Here is an 18232-nt window from a genome sequence, read left to right on the forward strand (position 1 = left end):
GATCTTCTTTTGACACAGCCCTTTTGATACAGTTGGCCTTCTGGGATGTAAGCACACATTGCCAGTTTATGTTCAGCTTCTCATCAACTAACAGTTCCAAATCCTTCTCCTCAGGGCTGCTCTCAATCCGTTCTCTGCCCAGCCTGTGTTGTGCTTGGGATTGCTCTGACCCATGCACAGGACCTTGCACTTGGCCTTGTTGAACTTCACGAGGTGGGCCTACCTCTCAAGCCTGTCTAGGTCCCTCTGGATGGCATCCCTTCCTTCCAGCATGTTGACCACAGCATGCAGCTTGGTGTCATCAGCGAAGTTGCTGAGCATGCACTCAATCCCACTGTCCATGTCTCCCACAAAGATGTTACACAGCGCCAGTCCTAATACTGACCCCTGAGGAACACCACTCATCACTGATCTCCACTTGGACATCGAGCCATTGATCGCAACCCTTTGAGTGTGACCATCCAGCCAATTCCTCATTCACTGAGTGGTCCATCCGTTGAATCCGTGTCTCTCCAATTTAGAGACAAGGATGTAATGTGGGACAGTGTCAAATGTTTTGCTCAAGTCCAGGCAGATGACATAGAACTGCTACACGGACACTCTTGGAGATATCCAGTATGTAACAGTTTAATAATTTATTGTGCCTTATCCAGTACTTCAGTTGCTGGCATTTAAGCTCTGAACCTGGTTTGGCTTGTATCTACTGAAGCCAATTACTTCTGGTTTTATCAGCCAATTCATCTGAGCACCAGTTGCCTGGCTAAGCTCTTTTGTTTCACCCTGCCTGGCTCTTCAAGTATCTTTCTGAAGCACTAACAATGCACTTACCCATCATGTTGTATAAGCTCTGTGGTGCAAACTGTCTTGGCATTTTCTGTATTGCTTCTTTGTAAACCGTAAGGGCATCCTGAATAGAAACACACAAGTGCAACAAATCATTAATAAAGCACCAATTTCAAAAGCAGTCTTTCACATAAAAAGTAAAACCAAACTATTCTCCTTCCCCAAATGAAAGGTGCAGAGAGAAAGAAAACACATCGGCATAATAAGTATCACAGAATGTTCATATTTCTCATTTACAAAAGTTTTGCCAAATTCAGTGAAGCTTATTGACAAGACAACAAATTAGTTACAATATGGCAACTCTTTTTCCAGGTGGAAGTAAAAGGGACAATTTTTATAACCTTATGAGTCATTGAGTGGTTTAAACATATGTAAAATCCTATAGGCTGTCAGAGAATATGGAGTAATATCAAACTGCAGACAAAGGACATTCTGATGACTAAGCTACAGTAAATGTCTTAACAATAAAGACATCGTCTACTGCCAAGTAATAACAAAATATAGCCCTCACAACTGAAGGCTGCTCCACAGAAAGAATGAGATGGACTATAGTGTCAAGAATGCCAAAATTGGATTCCCTTCACAAATGTGCTGTGCCTTGCATTACTTGATCACACATTTATAATTTGTTTAGCACTTAGGATGATTGCTGTTCAGTTTGTTAGCTCTACATCACTTTCTACATCACCCCATCGAATAGTCACAGCTTGTGAAGGCTGAAATACGCTAGAAAAAAATCTAAGTGTATGATCAAATCAAGGCTGGGTCAGACTGCAATGACCACCAGGTAGAAATCTGATGGTTTATATTCTTAAAATCCCTTGCACCTCCCAGGCATTGCACTCCAACTCTACATTCCATCGGCCATGCAGACAACATGCTGCTGTTCTCTTAACTTTATGGAGGTATTAGGTGTTTGTATCTGTGTTTTAACCACTTAGTAACTGTCTTCTGGCAGAGCTGGATTCGGGAGACAGATGTCAGAGAATGTGTAGAGCTTGTGCATGCCTAATCTTAAACAGCTGAGGTAACTGTCATGGTCTGGAAGAGTTATATGGACCAAAACCATGCGTAACTCCTGTTCTGAAGTATGCCTGACAATGCAAAGAGAGAATGACTTTCTTTCAAATACTGCTAAAGGTCAATACTTGAGTAAATGTCCAGTTTTAATAACTTCAGCAGGGAAAATGGAGAGGACAAGTAAATGAGATGGGACAGGTTGGGTGCAGTGTACAGTTAAATTAAAAATATCCAACCCACTTTAGCACTTAGGTCAAGTTAGAAAATAGCACGTAATGGGATGTTTTTAATCACTGAAGTTTTGAATTGTTCCAACTGGGAGACTGAAAAGCAAACCTAATTGCATTTTTTCAACTAAAGATGGATTTACTCTATTTTTAATTAAAAAGCCAGTATGCTTTAGGTTGGCTGGTCTGTAATCAGGCTATATCCTTTGCATACCAGCCATGGGGACAAAGCTAAAAAGAATAATTAACACATATCAGATGTCACCATTGCTAATGTGGACTCTGATACCAGAACATCACACTCCTAATCAACATCACCACACTTACTGCTGTTGAGAATAAATATTCTCTGTAGGGAATGCTAATCTTGATTTGGTGAAATTCAAGAAATTTGTGCCTGTCACATAGTTTAAAAGTCTGGATGGAAGAAATACGTAATATTTATGTATGAAGGTTTTATCATGAGATTGTAGACAAATCTAGAGTCTTACCTCATAGTGTCCTTGTTCATGAAAAAGTTTCCCTAAGTTATAAAGACAGCTAGTAACAGAGCTTTTATGAGCATGAGGATCTTTCAAATTTTCATCAGGGATCTCTGAACACTTCAGGAAAGTCCTCCTGGCTTCCTCTGTCTTCCCTTGGTTCATCAGGATGATGCCAGTATTTAAATAGGCAGCTGTGAAGACGGAAAAAAGTTATCTTTGAATGAGGTTCCATTATGTTTTATCTAATCTTTGTTTTATTTCAAAGTAACATCTGCTCCACTTTGTTCCTCTTATTATTCTAGGACTGTATATAGCATATAGCATCATTGTTTGAAATGCTACAAAAATATATGCATATGTTTATACATATATACATGTATGTGTATACATATATAAGATTTAATATCTAAGCTACAAAAAAGTAAGCAATTTTAAAAAAAAGCCACCCACTTAATTTTGGAACCAATCACTGGCAACATCCTATGGATTATTTCCCATTTCCCTCAGGCAAGAAAGAAAAAATGAAAGGACTTTGTATTACTCACACCACATACCATAAAAATCAGGGACTGGTTCTAACAAACAGAAAACAGGAGGCTGAAAATTGGGCAGTAGCATCTAAGGCTCACCACCCCAGTTCAGAAGTGTTTTAGGTTCTAGCAGTGCTGCCCAGTGTTAACTCATTATCTCCTTCCTCCCTGCACCACATTCAGTGTAGTTATTAGCTAATAAATACTTGCTTTCAACTGAAAAGTGCACAATTTCACCTTTTGCTTTCCAAAAGAAAAACTTATGAAAAAAAAGAAAGTGTTATTTAAGAATAGGAAGATTGCCTTAAAAAGAAATAGTTAACATTATGCAAGCTTGTATAGTTGAAATACTTACAAGCTAGTGTGGGTCTGCTACCAATTGCCAGCTTATAGTAATGCAATGCCTCTGAAAATCTGCTATTTTCCTGAAGTAGTAATCCTCTGCATAAGCAAAAAAAAAGAGAGAGAGGGAGGTTAGTGCAAAGAATAACTTCAAAATACATGTTGAAAACAAACTAAGATAACAAAGAAAATCACGCTGACTGATATTTCAGAGATATAACAACTCTGCATACTACTAACAGTTCAGTGAGAAAATTATTTTGTCTGAAGTCAGGATTAATTCATAGACATCAGGTGCATCCATATGGCTTTAACAGATGTTAAATGCAACAGTTTTGGCTCCCTTGGAAACCAGGACATTCATTTACTCATTTGAGAAAGGGGTAGACTCTCAGAATTTTTGAAGTGGATGGAGTACGGCAGAGCTATTTGTAACTAAGTCATTCATGTTTAGCCTGTTTTCTTGACGTGAAATAAGCAGATGTTTACAAATGCATAGTAAAGTTAACTCTTTAACATTTCACATGTATTACCTTAAACAATTAAACAATTTCACTAGATTATTCACTCTATGGCTAAGCACCTACACCAGTTCATTTTTTCCCTGTCTTCTTTCTGCTCGGAACAAATTCATAACTGAAGAGGTATCATAAAAGATACCGAATAGTTCCAGTTCTCAGTTTCATAATCCATGAGCTTTAATTAAAGCTTTTAAGACAAGCATCCTTGTGAATTGCAAATGACACCAGTCAGCCACAAATTTATGAGAAATGAGTGGTCTGGACACGGTTGACAATTGTATGCTTAAATGAATGCTCAAAGCTTTACAGTATTTCCAAAGTTTTAAGAGACTGGAAAAAGGCATATGCAAATGTATTAAAATCACCAATATTTAAAAATCCTTAAAAATTATTCATTTCAGAGTGCAGACTCAGACCTCACTATCCAGAGGCAGATGTCCCTCTCCATACACCTCAAAGCATCCATGAAAAAAATAAATGTAGCCATTTCTTCTAGGTGGGAGGGTTATCATATCTATTTGTAGCTTCCCTAACCTACAGCAATTTTCTCTTCTTCCCCTATGCTTTATCTGCAGATAGTTATTCAAACTGCGAAGAGGTTGGATTTTTCCATCTCCAGTCTCTAATCAGAGAAGATCTTTTTTGCCTCCAAAAATCTCGGGAAAACTTTTCGAACAAAACAAGTAGACCTTTGGGGAAGAAAAATGTAGAGCAGCTAGCTAAAGATGTAACCACCACCTATGTTGTTTGCTTCCTATCATTGGGTTAGGATTTAACAGAATGGAGGAATATATCCTTTTTTTTTTTTTCTATACTATCTATCAGGACTATGTGGCCTCACTTTCAAAACTGTCTCTCAGTTAACTTTGGATTAGGTAGTAAATGACTTTTAATATTTACAGAACTTACAGCTAGTTGTTACTTGCAGTAATGTGAGCAATGAGGGAATAACATTCAGAATACTTTTTGGCATGGCACCAAGGTTTTTAATTACTGTCAAGTGTCTTGCAAGTGGCAAGAGTTATGATCATCAGAATAGTCATAACATTTTCTAAATTTTCTAGAATCTGAATTTTGTATACTCTAAAATTTTTTATAGAAAGTAATTACTCCAAAGAAAATCATTATTATTTTGATACACTTTTCTGTTGATAGTAGTAGAATTAAATAAATAAATAGAGTTGCATAGTCTGACATTTAAAGCTGATTCTCATTTTAAAACAAAACAAAACAAACTCCAAATATTCTTACACACAACTTTGGAACAAATTTATCAAAGAAATTCCATTATTATTTTAGTTCTGGAATAAATAATTTCACATCTTAAGAGAAGTAGTATAGTAATTAGTCAACTTGAAAAAAATAAATTACTTTGGTAAGTGTATGACATCTGTGCTTTTTGGATTAAACTAACTTTGATTTGTAATTATTACCAAATTAATCTTCTGTGTTCACTACATGCTATAGCACTGGCACTCATGATGAATTACTTGATGTCCTGGTGTTTTGGGCTTTTTCTACTCCTCTTCTAGAAGACCTTTTTTTCTTTTCAAAGTTGTTCATTTTACAGACATTCTCTCTCTCAAACACATAAATATTGTATTTACACATATATATATGTGTAAAATCAAGCTGCTCAGATGCAAGATTGAGTGCTGAATTCCAGCAAATAATTAGTGTTTTATTTCTGTTTGTTATGAGGTTGGGTAGAAGAAAAAAAAAAGGATATAATCTGAAAAATCTTGAAAAGGCATGAAACTGTCTCCTCTTCTCCTTGTGAAATTCATCCTAATTGATCACTGGTTTTCCCTGTGGCTTTCGACAGTACAAAAATTACTAGATTTACGAGTCTCTAGTTCTAGTTTCAGATTAAACAAAGTCAGGAAAAGGCTTAAAGGAAAATTTAAAAATCATAATTTAGTTGAATAAAATTAACACTTAGTGAGGTGTGCTTCTGAGAGATAACTGGTTTGGATGTTCACCTGTGAGGGGATTAATAGATAAAAAGTTAAGAGGATGAACATTGCATTAAACTGGCAAAGAATTCCTGAATTTACAATGAATATTAGAAGAATTTTAAGCAGCAAGTCCCAGAGCTGCCTCTGAAAGTGACTAAAGCCAATGATCTCGTGACCTTGTGAATAGCGATCCTAAAATGAGACTGTTTTTGCTCTCCTGGATCGCGGCAGGATATGACCAGAACCTCCCTCTGGTGGGGACACCTGAAAGAGCTGATTTTGTGAAAACTCAACCATGGTCGCTGACAATTCTGCGAGGATCCGAAGGCCTAACTCTGCACACTCTGCTGGTGAAGACAGATGTCTTCAGCCTCAATGAACTGCTTGTTGAGAATGCTGCATTCACTAAATCGAGAGGGAAATTTTAGCAATAGGTTTACCTACACATGTAATACACATATATTCACATATCCATGGATTCAAGCACATTACTACATGTACGATTTATAACCTTGTATGTTTACGTTTTACTCCCATGTTTACATGTGTGCTTATGTGTCTATAATTTGATTTCTCTCTTTTGTAAGTATAGCATGACCCTGCCATCATCTAATCTTTAGTTAAGTTGCTGTATTGATTATAACACATTTCACTGAATTGTATTAAATCACTTTATTAATTACCTGTTGATTAAGAGTTATTAGAAATTGTATATTAAACTTTTGATCTACCTCAATAAATGTCAAGTTGCTGCTTAACTGAAACAGTGTTATGAATCCATTCCGTGACACTGCCTCTGAAGATCGTTCACCATTGTCAAGACAAATGCAAAGCAAAGAGATGGGCTCAAGTGAGTAACATCTGAAGGGATCGTGTCCTTCAGTACACGGTTGCAAAGAGGTCATTAGAGCAAATTCTACCAAAAGGGTCTGTTCAGCACTCAGCGTTATTTCCAAAGAACCCGAGAGGTTGAACTCAATTACCTTTGCAGTCTGTTAAGTTACATTAAAAACTCTTCAACAAGCTTCAGCTGAAAGTTTCACTATATATTCTTTCCTTCTCTTTCAGAAATAGGTGAAGTATGGGTTACTTTGCCACAGAAATGCTTTCTTTTTCATAGGAGTTGAATTTGGAGTCTCTTTCACTTCAGAATGGAGGTCAAAGTCAGGAGAGGAAAGTTTGATATGTCTCCTACATCTTATTATCACATGCTTTAGCATTTACTATCTTTCAGCTAGAGAATTTTCATCAAATATACTCAAAATTAGCCTAAAATCACTAAAAATAAAATTGAAGTGTCTTTATAAAGATACATTAAGGGCAAAATCTGAAATAAAACTTTTTTATTCCAATTCAACTAGACAATTTCAAAATGTCCTTCAAGCAAACTGGCCATGGTTTACCGAAAGAAGTTGTGCTGTCACAAGCTGCAAACTAATAGCTTCATAGTAACTATAGTAAGCTACGACTGCAATAAATTAGCTGACTAGCTAAAGAATAGAGGAGCGTCGACAGAGGCAGATAAAGTGTGACCCACAGGCTGTAACAATGAAAGTCCATGACCTCCTTTAATTTCTTAGCATCTGTTTGTTCAGCCCCATTTTGACAGTCCCAATTCCTTCCTTCCTTCCTTCTTTCTTTCCTTCCTTCCTTCTTTCCTTCCTTCCTTCCTTCCTTCCCCCACTGCCCTCCAGCTGACTACTGGAGTTGAAGTCAGGAATCATCGCTGGCAGATGGAGTCGGTGGTTCCTTGTCTACTGGCTCTCAAACCTTTTAGACAAAATTAGTTTCCTTCCACTGACCTGGAAAGCAGTAATTACAGACTAATGGTGAGTCGGTAAAAAACTGCAAGATTTGGCACATGTATATTTCCATCTTTTCTGTGATTAAAAATGACTAGATGTTTAGCCAAAACTTTTCAGTTTGACTAGTAATTTTACCTAATTGCACAATCAAACAGTTCAAAGTTCGTCATGCTTATTGCTATGCTTTATTACATTGAAGATATCTTTAAAAAGTTTGGGGTGCATTTCTAAAGCTTAACAAATATACAGTTCTACTCCATGTGAATTTTCATCTCCCATTGCCACTGCATAAGGAAGTTCCTCCTATAGCCAGGAGTGGATCTGTTCTTGACATGCTTTTCCCCTTTGGTTACACTTCAAAATGATAACTGCTCTTTGGAGACTGCTGGCAGAGAGGAGAAGGAGCGGACAGAAAGAATACAAAAGCAGCAATACAGTGCAAAGCACTGAACGTAAGCCAGTGGCAGAGCAGAACAAAGCAATTGGCACGCGTTGAGTACGTACCTCTCTTTTGTAGTTACAGAGACACAAAGCCTTCCTTCTTCCTTACGCAAGGACGAACAAAGGAAAGCATGTCCTTGAAATAAGGATGCTTGATACAGAAGAGTAAGCTCAGGTGATAAACTTGGCATTTTTTTAATAAACCTTCTACAGTTGCTAAGAATACCAAGCTAAAGAAGTAAAAAAGCTAAGCCCAAAATGATCCCCCCAAAAAAACAAAACACAGGACCAGATGCCTAAAGTTTGCAGTTCCACATTTTTTTCTCTCTCCAGTCCACCTCCCAGATATAAGGCAGCTAAATTAAAATGTTATTTGAAATGTGCAGCTTCCATTCAAGTGAAGTTTACTGCAATAACTGGGAAAGTGTAAAGTCTATCAGATGGAGGTGGCAGGGTAGCGGGGGAGGTGGAAGGGAAGTCAATGGCTTCTTTAGCCTAGTAACACAAATTCTGGGGAAGAATAAAGTTTCACTCTAGAAACACATGAGGATGACATTACTCAGAAAAGAAAAAGCTACTTAAATCATAGGACAAAAGTAAATGGTTATAAACTGACCATCAATTAATTTAGGATTAATTAGGAAACAAGTTCTAACTATCACAGTAGCAAGATTCTGGAACAACATTACAACAGGAATTTCTTTGCGTGTATTGCTTCTAGCTAATTTTACAGTGGAGTGTGAATCATTTATAAAATGCAGGATATGTACTGACTGCTTGCAAGAGTAGCAGACTTCACCCAGTGACTTAGGAAGTGTCTTTTTGTCTAATAGGAAGGAAAAAAAAATGTGCAGGAAAACATTTCCCCCAAATGAGTTCTCTGCAACCATCCTGAATTCTTTAAGCTGCTTTCAGCTATCTTGCTTGACCAACAACTTGAAAAATCTTACTATTTTCCTTTTGCTTTTCACCTAAAGTCATTGAATACTAATGGCATAAAGCTCTTCTCAAGGACTGAAAAGCAGTCACAAAATACAAACAGTCAGTAAACAGTCTACTGTTTTTCTCAAGTTACATATTAATCTCTTCCTGGTGTAGTTCTATTAAAGCCAGCTGGTCTACTTATGAAGCAAACTCCTCAGTGACTAAAGCTGGCATAAATTGACTAAGTACAATACACAGAACCATAACTGTCATCAAGGTAAACATGTATGTTGGTGAAATATTTATGAAATTTTCAGGCCAGGCACAATATTGAAATAGTTTAATCAAATTTGTTTACTGGTTGACAACAGCTAATACGGGGCCTGTTAGCTATTATATTACGACTGCACTTCATCCATGCCTGAAGCTACATTTATCCCATTGATTTCAGGTGGGATTATCTACAAAGAACTATATTTACACAGATGCTACACTGGAAAACAAAGAAAGAAACAGAAGCCTCTTTTTTCCCCACACAGATCTGTCTCCAGCCACAATAAAGGACGTGCTTTGCCTAAGACAACTCTTTCACTGCTGTTTGCAAAACTAGTGGGAAGAAAGACAGGTATGGATGCTACAGCAGCTCTGTACGTGAAACCATTAATTCTGGTCTGTAATTAAGGCTTTTTTTTTTTTTTTTAAGTAATGAAGACATTCAACTACTCAATCACACGAGTGCTAACCTTTTGTAAGAATCTACAACTAGGTTTAATTAACAAGAAAGCCAATCATTAAGGAACAGTACAAACAGGGAACGTTCAATGTTTTCCAATAACATCCTGTTAGCAATATGTAAATGGAACTTAAATCCTACTTTTTAATCGATAAGAACCTAAATATACCCAGTAGGCATTAGGATAGAATGACCATTCCCTTTGCAGAACTCACTAAGTACAGTCATCCATAATCCTATTACTAAAAAAAAAAATCAAACCAAAATAATCGCCCCCAAAACAATCTCTAGTCTTTCATATAGTGCAGTCAAAATCCTGTCATGTTCTCTCAGTTCTAGGGAAGAGCTTTCCAAACACAAGAAAAATTGGTTTGTAAATATAGCCCTTTTCTCTGTTACTGAGGCAGTTCAGTTGGGATGACTACCAATTCAGCATTCATAGAATCGTAGAATCATTTTGGTTGGAAGAGACCCTCAAGATCATTGAGTCCAGCCACTAACCTAACTCTAGCACTAAACCATGTCCCTAAGAACCTCATCTATACCTCTTTTAAACACCAACAGGAATGGTGACTCCACCACTTCCCCTGGCAGCCTGTTCCAATGCCTGACAACCCTTTCCGTGAAGAATTTTTTCCTAATATCCAACCTGGACCTCCCCTGGCGCAACTTGAGGCCATGTCCTCTTGTCCTATCACTTGTCACTTGGGACAAGAGACCAACACCCTCCATGCTACAACCTCCTTTCAGGTAGTTGTAGACAGCAATAAGGTCTCCCCTCAGCCTCCTCTTCTCCAGGCTAAACAGCCCCAGTTCCCTCAGCCACTTCGCATAAGATTTGTTCTCTAGACCCTTCCCCAGTTTTGTTGCCTTCTATTGAGGCGTGTAATTCAATAGTGAGGTCACTGAATGCACTCAGTTCTCAATATTACTAACAAAAATACCTGCTTCATACAGGCCCTACAAAGAGACGCAGAGCAGAGTTCTGCACTGCAGGACACCACCGATCCCCAATGTGATCTTTGGGTGCTACCTCAAGATTACAAGATTACAGCAAGATTTTATCAAGACAGCTTTGGTTACAGTAAGACACAAATTTCAGCCACTGTCTTTGACAGAGGAAGAACTAGCTGGCAAAGCAGAGACTAATTCTGAACATGTTTGTAACAATTTGCATTCACAGCTGAGAAAAAAAAAAACAACTCAAGTATTCAGAAGACGTCACATCCTCTTTGCTTTTTAACTCAACAACCTGCAACATGAAACTTGTGGGCTATCAAGGAAGGGAAACCATAACCTTGACTTATTTCCTACTACGTGAAGTGGTGCAGCAACTTTGTCTGGGGCAGGTTCAAATACAGTTCAACATGGGTTAGTAGGTTAGGCTGCTGTTAGTACTTTTCATCTCTGATAATTGCTCAGCAAAGGAGATTTTTATGCCAGCACCCTTAAAAGCCAGAAGCAGAAGTAACACAATTTCAGATGTTATATAGGCTAACAACAATAGACAAGGAAGAACTTTGCTCATATTGATTTTCTACCCAAGGATGTGGAGTTAAACTTTGCATACAAAACACTTCTGCAATCGCAGACTTTACAAAACTAAAATTTCACCTGCTATTGAAGACTTTACCTAACAGAAATATAAAAAAATCCACATTTATTGAGATAATAGTCTAAGTTTACCAAAGTTTATAGAAATTCATACTTTGAACTTATTAAAAAAAATATTTCAGTAAGAAACTTGTACAGACAGTCCTATATCACTAAAAGCAAAATGAGATATTTCGGTAGAGAAGCAAGGGAGTGGTTGTTTGGCAGAAATTTATCCTTTATAGAGCACTGTATACTCTAAAATTACAACATTTAAAGTAACTAGTACTGTTTTAAAGGAATATTCAATATATATGTGAGAATGAGAACATTCTCTAAAATTGACTGAGAAACTCAAGGTAATATAGATTACTGATACGGATGACAAAAGAATACTCTAAGCACGGCTAGTCCTAAATACAAGTGAAATAATGTATGCAAAACTGTCTTTTGACTGATAAGCAATTTTACTTTAGGCACTAATTAGAAGCAATTTCAAACAATACAAAGAAAACCCCATGAGCTTTAGCTAACAATCATGAGGCAACAAAGACTGAAAAGCCAAAAAAAACCTAAGAATAGTTTGGTTTTAATCCGTTAAACATTGCCTCATTTGGAAAAACTGCCATTTTTCTACAGCTCTGTCCTTGGTAGTTCACAGTATTAAAATACAGGTATTTCTCTGTTTGTTAAAAAAAAAAGGCATCAAAAAATATCTCAGTTTATGCTGATTTACTGCCCTATGAAATCTAGCTGAAATCAGTGTTACATAGCTTTGAGAAGTTGACTTTGAGATTTATTTGCAAAAATTACCTGCAGTGCAGTCTCCAGATATCAGAGAAGTTTTTTATAGGAAGCCGCTTTATATGTTATTTTTTGAAGTACGAACTACCTTATTAAAGGCATATTGTAATACATTCTCCATCTATAGTATAAAACAACAACCAAAATCTTTACTGCACCGAAATTAATATGAAAATCTAAAATGTTTTCAAAGTTGCCAGGAATTTACCCTCTGAGTTTTTCATGAGAGTTTCAGAAAACGAGCTTCCAAATAAGAATTTGAGTCCTTAGCCTGAGCTCAAGTTTCCTAAATTCCAGGCCACAGATCCTATACTCAAGACTGGCTGGGTCACAAGTTATCCTGAGGTATAAACTATGAATAAGTTTCACTTACAGTTATTTGGATCTGAGAAAACGTCAAGAGAACAAAGTCATTTTAAGCCATATCTGAAGGACTGATGAACAAAAAATCTAGTATTAATGTTAGCAAGAGCTTTTGGGCTTTTGCTTGTTTGGTTGGTTTTGGTTTTCTGTTTTTCTGGGGTTTTTTTGGTTTTGTTTTTGTTTGTTTGTTTTGTGGGGGTTTTTTTGTTACGAGGTTTTTTGTTTGTTTCTTTCTGTTTTTCTTTTTTTCCCCTCTCTTCTTGTTTAAACAAATAAAAATAATAATTTAAAAAATTCTGCTGGTATCTAAAAGTTTAGGAATTTAAGGGTACAGAATTGTCACATTTGAACATTATGGGAAATGACATGTTCAGAATCAGACAAACCTTATGATGTAGATTATGTAATTATGTAATCTAAATTAATGCTATTTCGATTGTCCTAAATGGCAAAAGCAGCTGAAAATCAGAGCCATAAGGAGTAACAGTCAGCAAACAAAAATGTACCACTTAAATCAGCCATTCATCTAATCTGTTAAAATCTCTAGATTTTAATGCATTAATAACCAACTGCTAAACCAACCTCACATTTTAGTTTCTTGAAAAAGAAGGAAAGAGAGATCATCGAATGCTTCTGTTTACGTAGTTTCTCTCTTTGGTTGTTACCCATTAAAAATTGTGAGGTAATCCTTAATCATTTGTTCCTCTATCATATAACACTTTGTTTTGTTACTGCTGTGTATGAACACTGGGCTGCATATGCCAATTAATTTGTATCCAACGCTGAGGCATAAGTGCTAAGAAAAAATATAATAAAGAGCAAGCGAGACTACAATATACTTAGGATATATTATGGCCAAATACAGTAATTAGAAATGCCTGTAAGGGTTCTTTTTTTCCTAAAGATTTACTAAATGACTGTCTCAATTTAAAAGGCACATACTAAAAAACAGAAAGAGCAAAACTAACCGGGCTCTGGTAAGCACATACAAGATGCATTTTTCCATTACAGTATTTTCTGTAAAAGGCTCCCATGGAATGGTATGCTGAGGATGGGCTTAACTTCCAAGGGAGCTCTTCAGAGTTTATGCTTAAAATAATTGATTCATATGTGGTCCCATAATACCAAAGCCCACTCCATTCACCACTTAGTTTTCATGCTGGATATGGAAATACCCAGTAGGGAAAGACTACAAAAGAAAAAAAAAAAAAAAAAAAAAAAAGATGCAACATTTTTCAGTTTCTGTTGAATAACTAATGGCTTTGTGAAGCTTAAAAACTTTAAAAAAAAAAAGTTAAGAAAAAAAAGGAAAGGAGTCTATTGCATTCAAGATGTCATTTTCATCCCTAAAATGAATGGTGCATGAGAAATGTAGGAGTATCAATCTTGTGATTTTTTTTCCTCTACAATCTTCCACTGGGTTCAGAAGTTATTTTTTAAATGTGAGCAGAAGGAGTTTCTTGTTAAAAACATGCTTTTCACACTCTCCATTGCCTAACAGAGACAAAATATTATGGGCATACATATATGTGTGTAATTTTATGCTTGTTAAAAATAAACATATTTTGAGATATGAATTTGATTTTGGAACAGAAACTCTACCATTAAATTATTTTGGTTTTGCAGTATGTTTACCTGTAAGGCAAATTAATGAAATGGCCATCTTATTCCTTGTTAAATGAGGAAAAAAAGAAGAAAAAGTCTGTTATGGTAAACTTAATTTTCAGATATTATAAATAACCATTTTAAACTGGACTCATAGGCAGAACATTATTTGTTTGTTTATGTAAAGAGGCACGACGGGCAGGGCTGAGCAGGGAGCACGAGCCGCCCGGCCGGGACACCCAGAGCATCTGTCCCCTACTCGCAGGGCCACACGGCATGATCTGGCCTTAGCACAGTCTGCGTTCATGACCTGGTACGTTAATGTTTTTCCCCGCTGTATAATTATTTTGATGCTCACGGTATTTATTCTCTTTCCTGCCTCCAACAGGATTCTAGTAATTAAATTTCCTGGACCCTACGCTGCTCTGAAGGCAGTCCCAGGAGAAAAGTATTTTGGTATTTTAACTTTTCAGACCTCTGGGGCTAACCAAGGGATATTGGCTTACACTAGGAAGTGCTTACACCCACTCTGCCCTCCAAGTGTTATTCAGACTTAAAAAAGAAGCCTAAAGAACACCTCTATTTTTCAGCTGAGTCAGAAACAGATGGAGTGCTACTGTTGCCAGCTCATCTATCTGTACTTTGTTCAGTGTGGGGATGTTTTTCTTCTCTTAAAGCAAACAGAACAGATGTGTAAGTTTACCTTCTCTATACCCAATACATGAATATACGATAATGTTGACCAAGTAAAGGTCCTGTCCACCCCACAGTTTAAGGAGCACGATTAATTACATGACTATTACAAAGCAACAGCTAACATCATTTCCATTTCCAGCAAGTATATCAACAGCTTCATTCACAACAGGTTTCACAGATGATCCAACCCCAGGAAAGCCACGCATACTTACAAATTATAAAGCATATCAGCCATGTTGCTGCGGTAGTACAAGGCATTTCTATAGGCGCTTTCAGCTTCGGAAATCTTGCTCTGGCTCTTGAGAACATTTCCAAGGTTACCCCATGCTGTGAAGAGGAGAAAAAGAGTATTCAGAAAGAGCCACAATCCAATTACACACGACAATATCAGGAAGTTCCTCAGCGAGACAAACCCACCAAGAAATTATTTTCATGGAAGGGGAGTTGTTGGGTTTTTTTGGGTTTTGCTTGTTGGTTTGGTTTGGGTTTTTGTTGTTGTTGTGGTTTTGGGTTTTGGTTTTTTTTTCCTCCCTGGATCTCTGCATCTTACTGTGAGGCTCACATTTCACAGAGGTGATTTGCATACATTCTGCATACATACAGCTTTTAGGTGGGAAAAGGATCTTCAAAAACAAAATATGTCTCTCTGCTTTAGAAACTGCTATAGTAAAAGGACAGTTTTATTTTATATCATCTCTAAATAAAAATCCCCAAAGAGAAATGTGGAACTGGGGTATCTACTCTAAAAAGCAAGAAACTTTTCCAGAGCAGACACAGCTCTCACTGAAGTATGAAAACTGACAAATGATGCAGGAATTGAAAGAACAGTTAGGTGAGTAACCAGGATTAAAAGTGTGCAATATGGATATAAACATACTACACAGATCACTAAAACACATTTTCTCTACTTGGAAAACATGTGGTTTCTTTCCATACAATTATTATGTTATAAAAAGTGCTTTTATATCCCATCTATAAAGGACTTGAGGAAAAAAAAAAAATTAAGGGTCCACATGTGTTCCCTTTGCAATTTTGTTGAGTGGCACACAAACTGTACTTACAAAAGAAACTTGAACTAACATTTTATAGAAAATACAGCCCATGTTATTCACAATTTAGAAAGCTAATTTAACTGGCATTATAATTATAGTCGATGTGCATACAATGAAAAAAGCACATTATGTTTATAAATACATCAAAGTTGTTTCATAACATAGTTCTACTTTCACAAGTATTTTTTTTATGAGCAAGAATAATGGAAAGATGATGCATGTCCTTTCTACCAAACACACAATACATAGCAAACTATTCTTCCCTCCAGATGCACTAACCATAAACATTAACTCAAGCAGCAGTTAAACTCTTCAGTTACTCAAACCCTTTTTTTGCAGGAATTTCTATCACTCCTGAGTAATGCAAACTTTCAGTGTAGGTTTAACATAACACTGGTAAATAGGTTAATAATTATTTCAGATACATGTTTTTTTGTTAGAAAGTGCATTACTTTTCAAGCTGCTGCGGTTTGCTGCAGAAGCATCCTGCCACAGGGATGGGAACAGCAGGAAACACAGCATTTTCCTATGAGCAGAATAAACTAATCATTGCTGGGAAAAAACTGCTGGAATCCTTTTCAGGATTCACAGAAATAATGTCACCCAACTGTGCACAACATATTTTGTAAACACAAAGAAAAAAACCCATACAAATACAATACTTCCATGAGAAAAGAAGCTATCACTTCTGTGAGTCACTTCATTTTGGCCTAGTATTTCATAAGATGATAAATATTTATCACTAAATTGACAAAAGTCACAAAAATGTTTCCATCATTCTCTAGTTTAGTGAAATATAACTGCTAAAAATATTGTCAGATTCACTCAAGTTTTACACTCTTCACTAGCATATATGCAGATTTCTGAATTTATTTCACCATTACTGCTACTATTCTTTTTTACATATAGAAAACACTTTGGAGGCAGCAAGTAAGGTGACTAGTCAGCTTGTAAGCATTGACACTTGTAAGAAAAACACAGATTATTTTTTTTTTTTAAACTAATTTCTGAAAACATACTCTGGTGTTGCATCTGCAGTACATGACCATCCAATTTCCTGTGATTATATGTTCCATATACTCTGGAGCTACTTTGGTTTTCACTCGGATTTCCCACAAAGGAGCATTACATCAAATGACCAGTTGGACTAATGACAATTTCCTGCTCTATAGGTACTTGCAACCAACTACTTTGAAGCTCAGTAAATAAAAGGATGCATAGAAGAATGATTCAGTTCATCTTTTTGTCTGTTAGACTGGAAGATCCCCATTAACACTGTTTAATGTGGTAGTGTCTCCTCTAGACTTTGTTTCATGCTGTATGCTCTATTGTTTATCTGAACTAATACAAGTTTTACGGCAATATTTTACATTCTGCCAAATAATCTGTGTCAAGTTTTTCATATCAATCAACATTCAATCTGAATTATTTCAGTTGAAATGTATTCCATTTAGACTTTTGTCTAAACTTGTAAAACTGTGAATGATTAATTTTACTTAATGTGATATACTATAAGAAGTGATAGTAGCAGAAAGTAGCAAACATAAAGCATAATAATCTCACAATTTCTCACTAAAAGAAACATGAAAACCAAGGTCTTTTCACTTCCCCAGACTATAAAAGTTCAGTATAAATCTTCACATATATTTAAATATAAATTAGTTAGAAAAATGATGTCGTTCTGGCTGGAGATGAAGCTACATGGAACGTTTCATAGAATAAATGCTTATCTGCAAAGATCATATTCATAGCCCTAGAAGTTATGAACAGCTGTTATCTGCAGCAACCACATCCTCCTGGTTGTTGGTATATGAGGGACAGAAAAAGAGGACAGTCTGCACAGAAAAGAAGTTTTGTCAGCTACTCAAGGAACTTCACTCATTTTTTTTTGTCTTAAGTAGTGCAACTAACCTTAGGAAAAACAAAGAATTTCGATTAACTACATCTCTGGCATCCAATTTCTCAATTCATATCTCAAGACAAATTTCTCCTGCAAAACTGTGACAAAATTGGTTTAACTACGCACACATTCAGAAATAGAAACAAAGTTATACTTGGCCATGAAGCCACATCCCTATTAAAAAAATACTGTATGACTTCAAATAAATTTCAGCACTCGACTATGTTCCATCTGTATGTGGTGAGAAATTAAAAATCAATATTCTAAAACCAAAAAGAAACTAAGTCACTAATTCTGGAATTTAGAATGCAATTTTATTGCACTTAGATATTTTTCATGTAAAATCTGTAATAAATGAAACTGCAGAAGGTAATAATTAACATTCAGAAG

At 36.3% G+C, this 18232-nt stretch overlaps 1 protein-coding gene across 1 annotated transcript in view; it reads right to left on the reverse strand.

Moving 5' to 3' along the window:
• TMTC2 (transmembrane O-mannosyltransferase targeting cadherins 2) overlaps positions 1–18232 on the reverse strand; it is a 255769-nt gene that overhangs the window by 71025 nt on the left and 166512 nt on the right. The window contains exons 4-7 of the mRNA XM_065639501.1: positions 15103–15217; positions 3461–3546; positions 2582–2766; positions 829–907 (exon numbers count right to left, since the gene is read on the reverse strand). Coding sequence (XP_065495573.1) covers positions 829–907; positions 2582–2766; positions 3461–3546; positions 15103–15217 — 465 coding nt within the window. The remainder of the gene's footprint in view (positions 1–828; positions 908–2581; positions 2767–3460; positions 3547–15102; positions 15218–18232) is intronic.

The sequence above is a fragment of the Caloenas nicobarica genome, chromosome 1 (genome assembly GCF_036013445.1).
Source record: "Caloenas nicobarica isolate bCalNic1 chromosome 1, bCalNic1.hap1, whole genome shotgun sequence".
Lineage (NCBI taxonomy): Eukaryota > Metazoa > Chordata > Aves > Columbiformes > Columbidae > Caloenas > Caloenas nicobarica.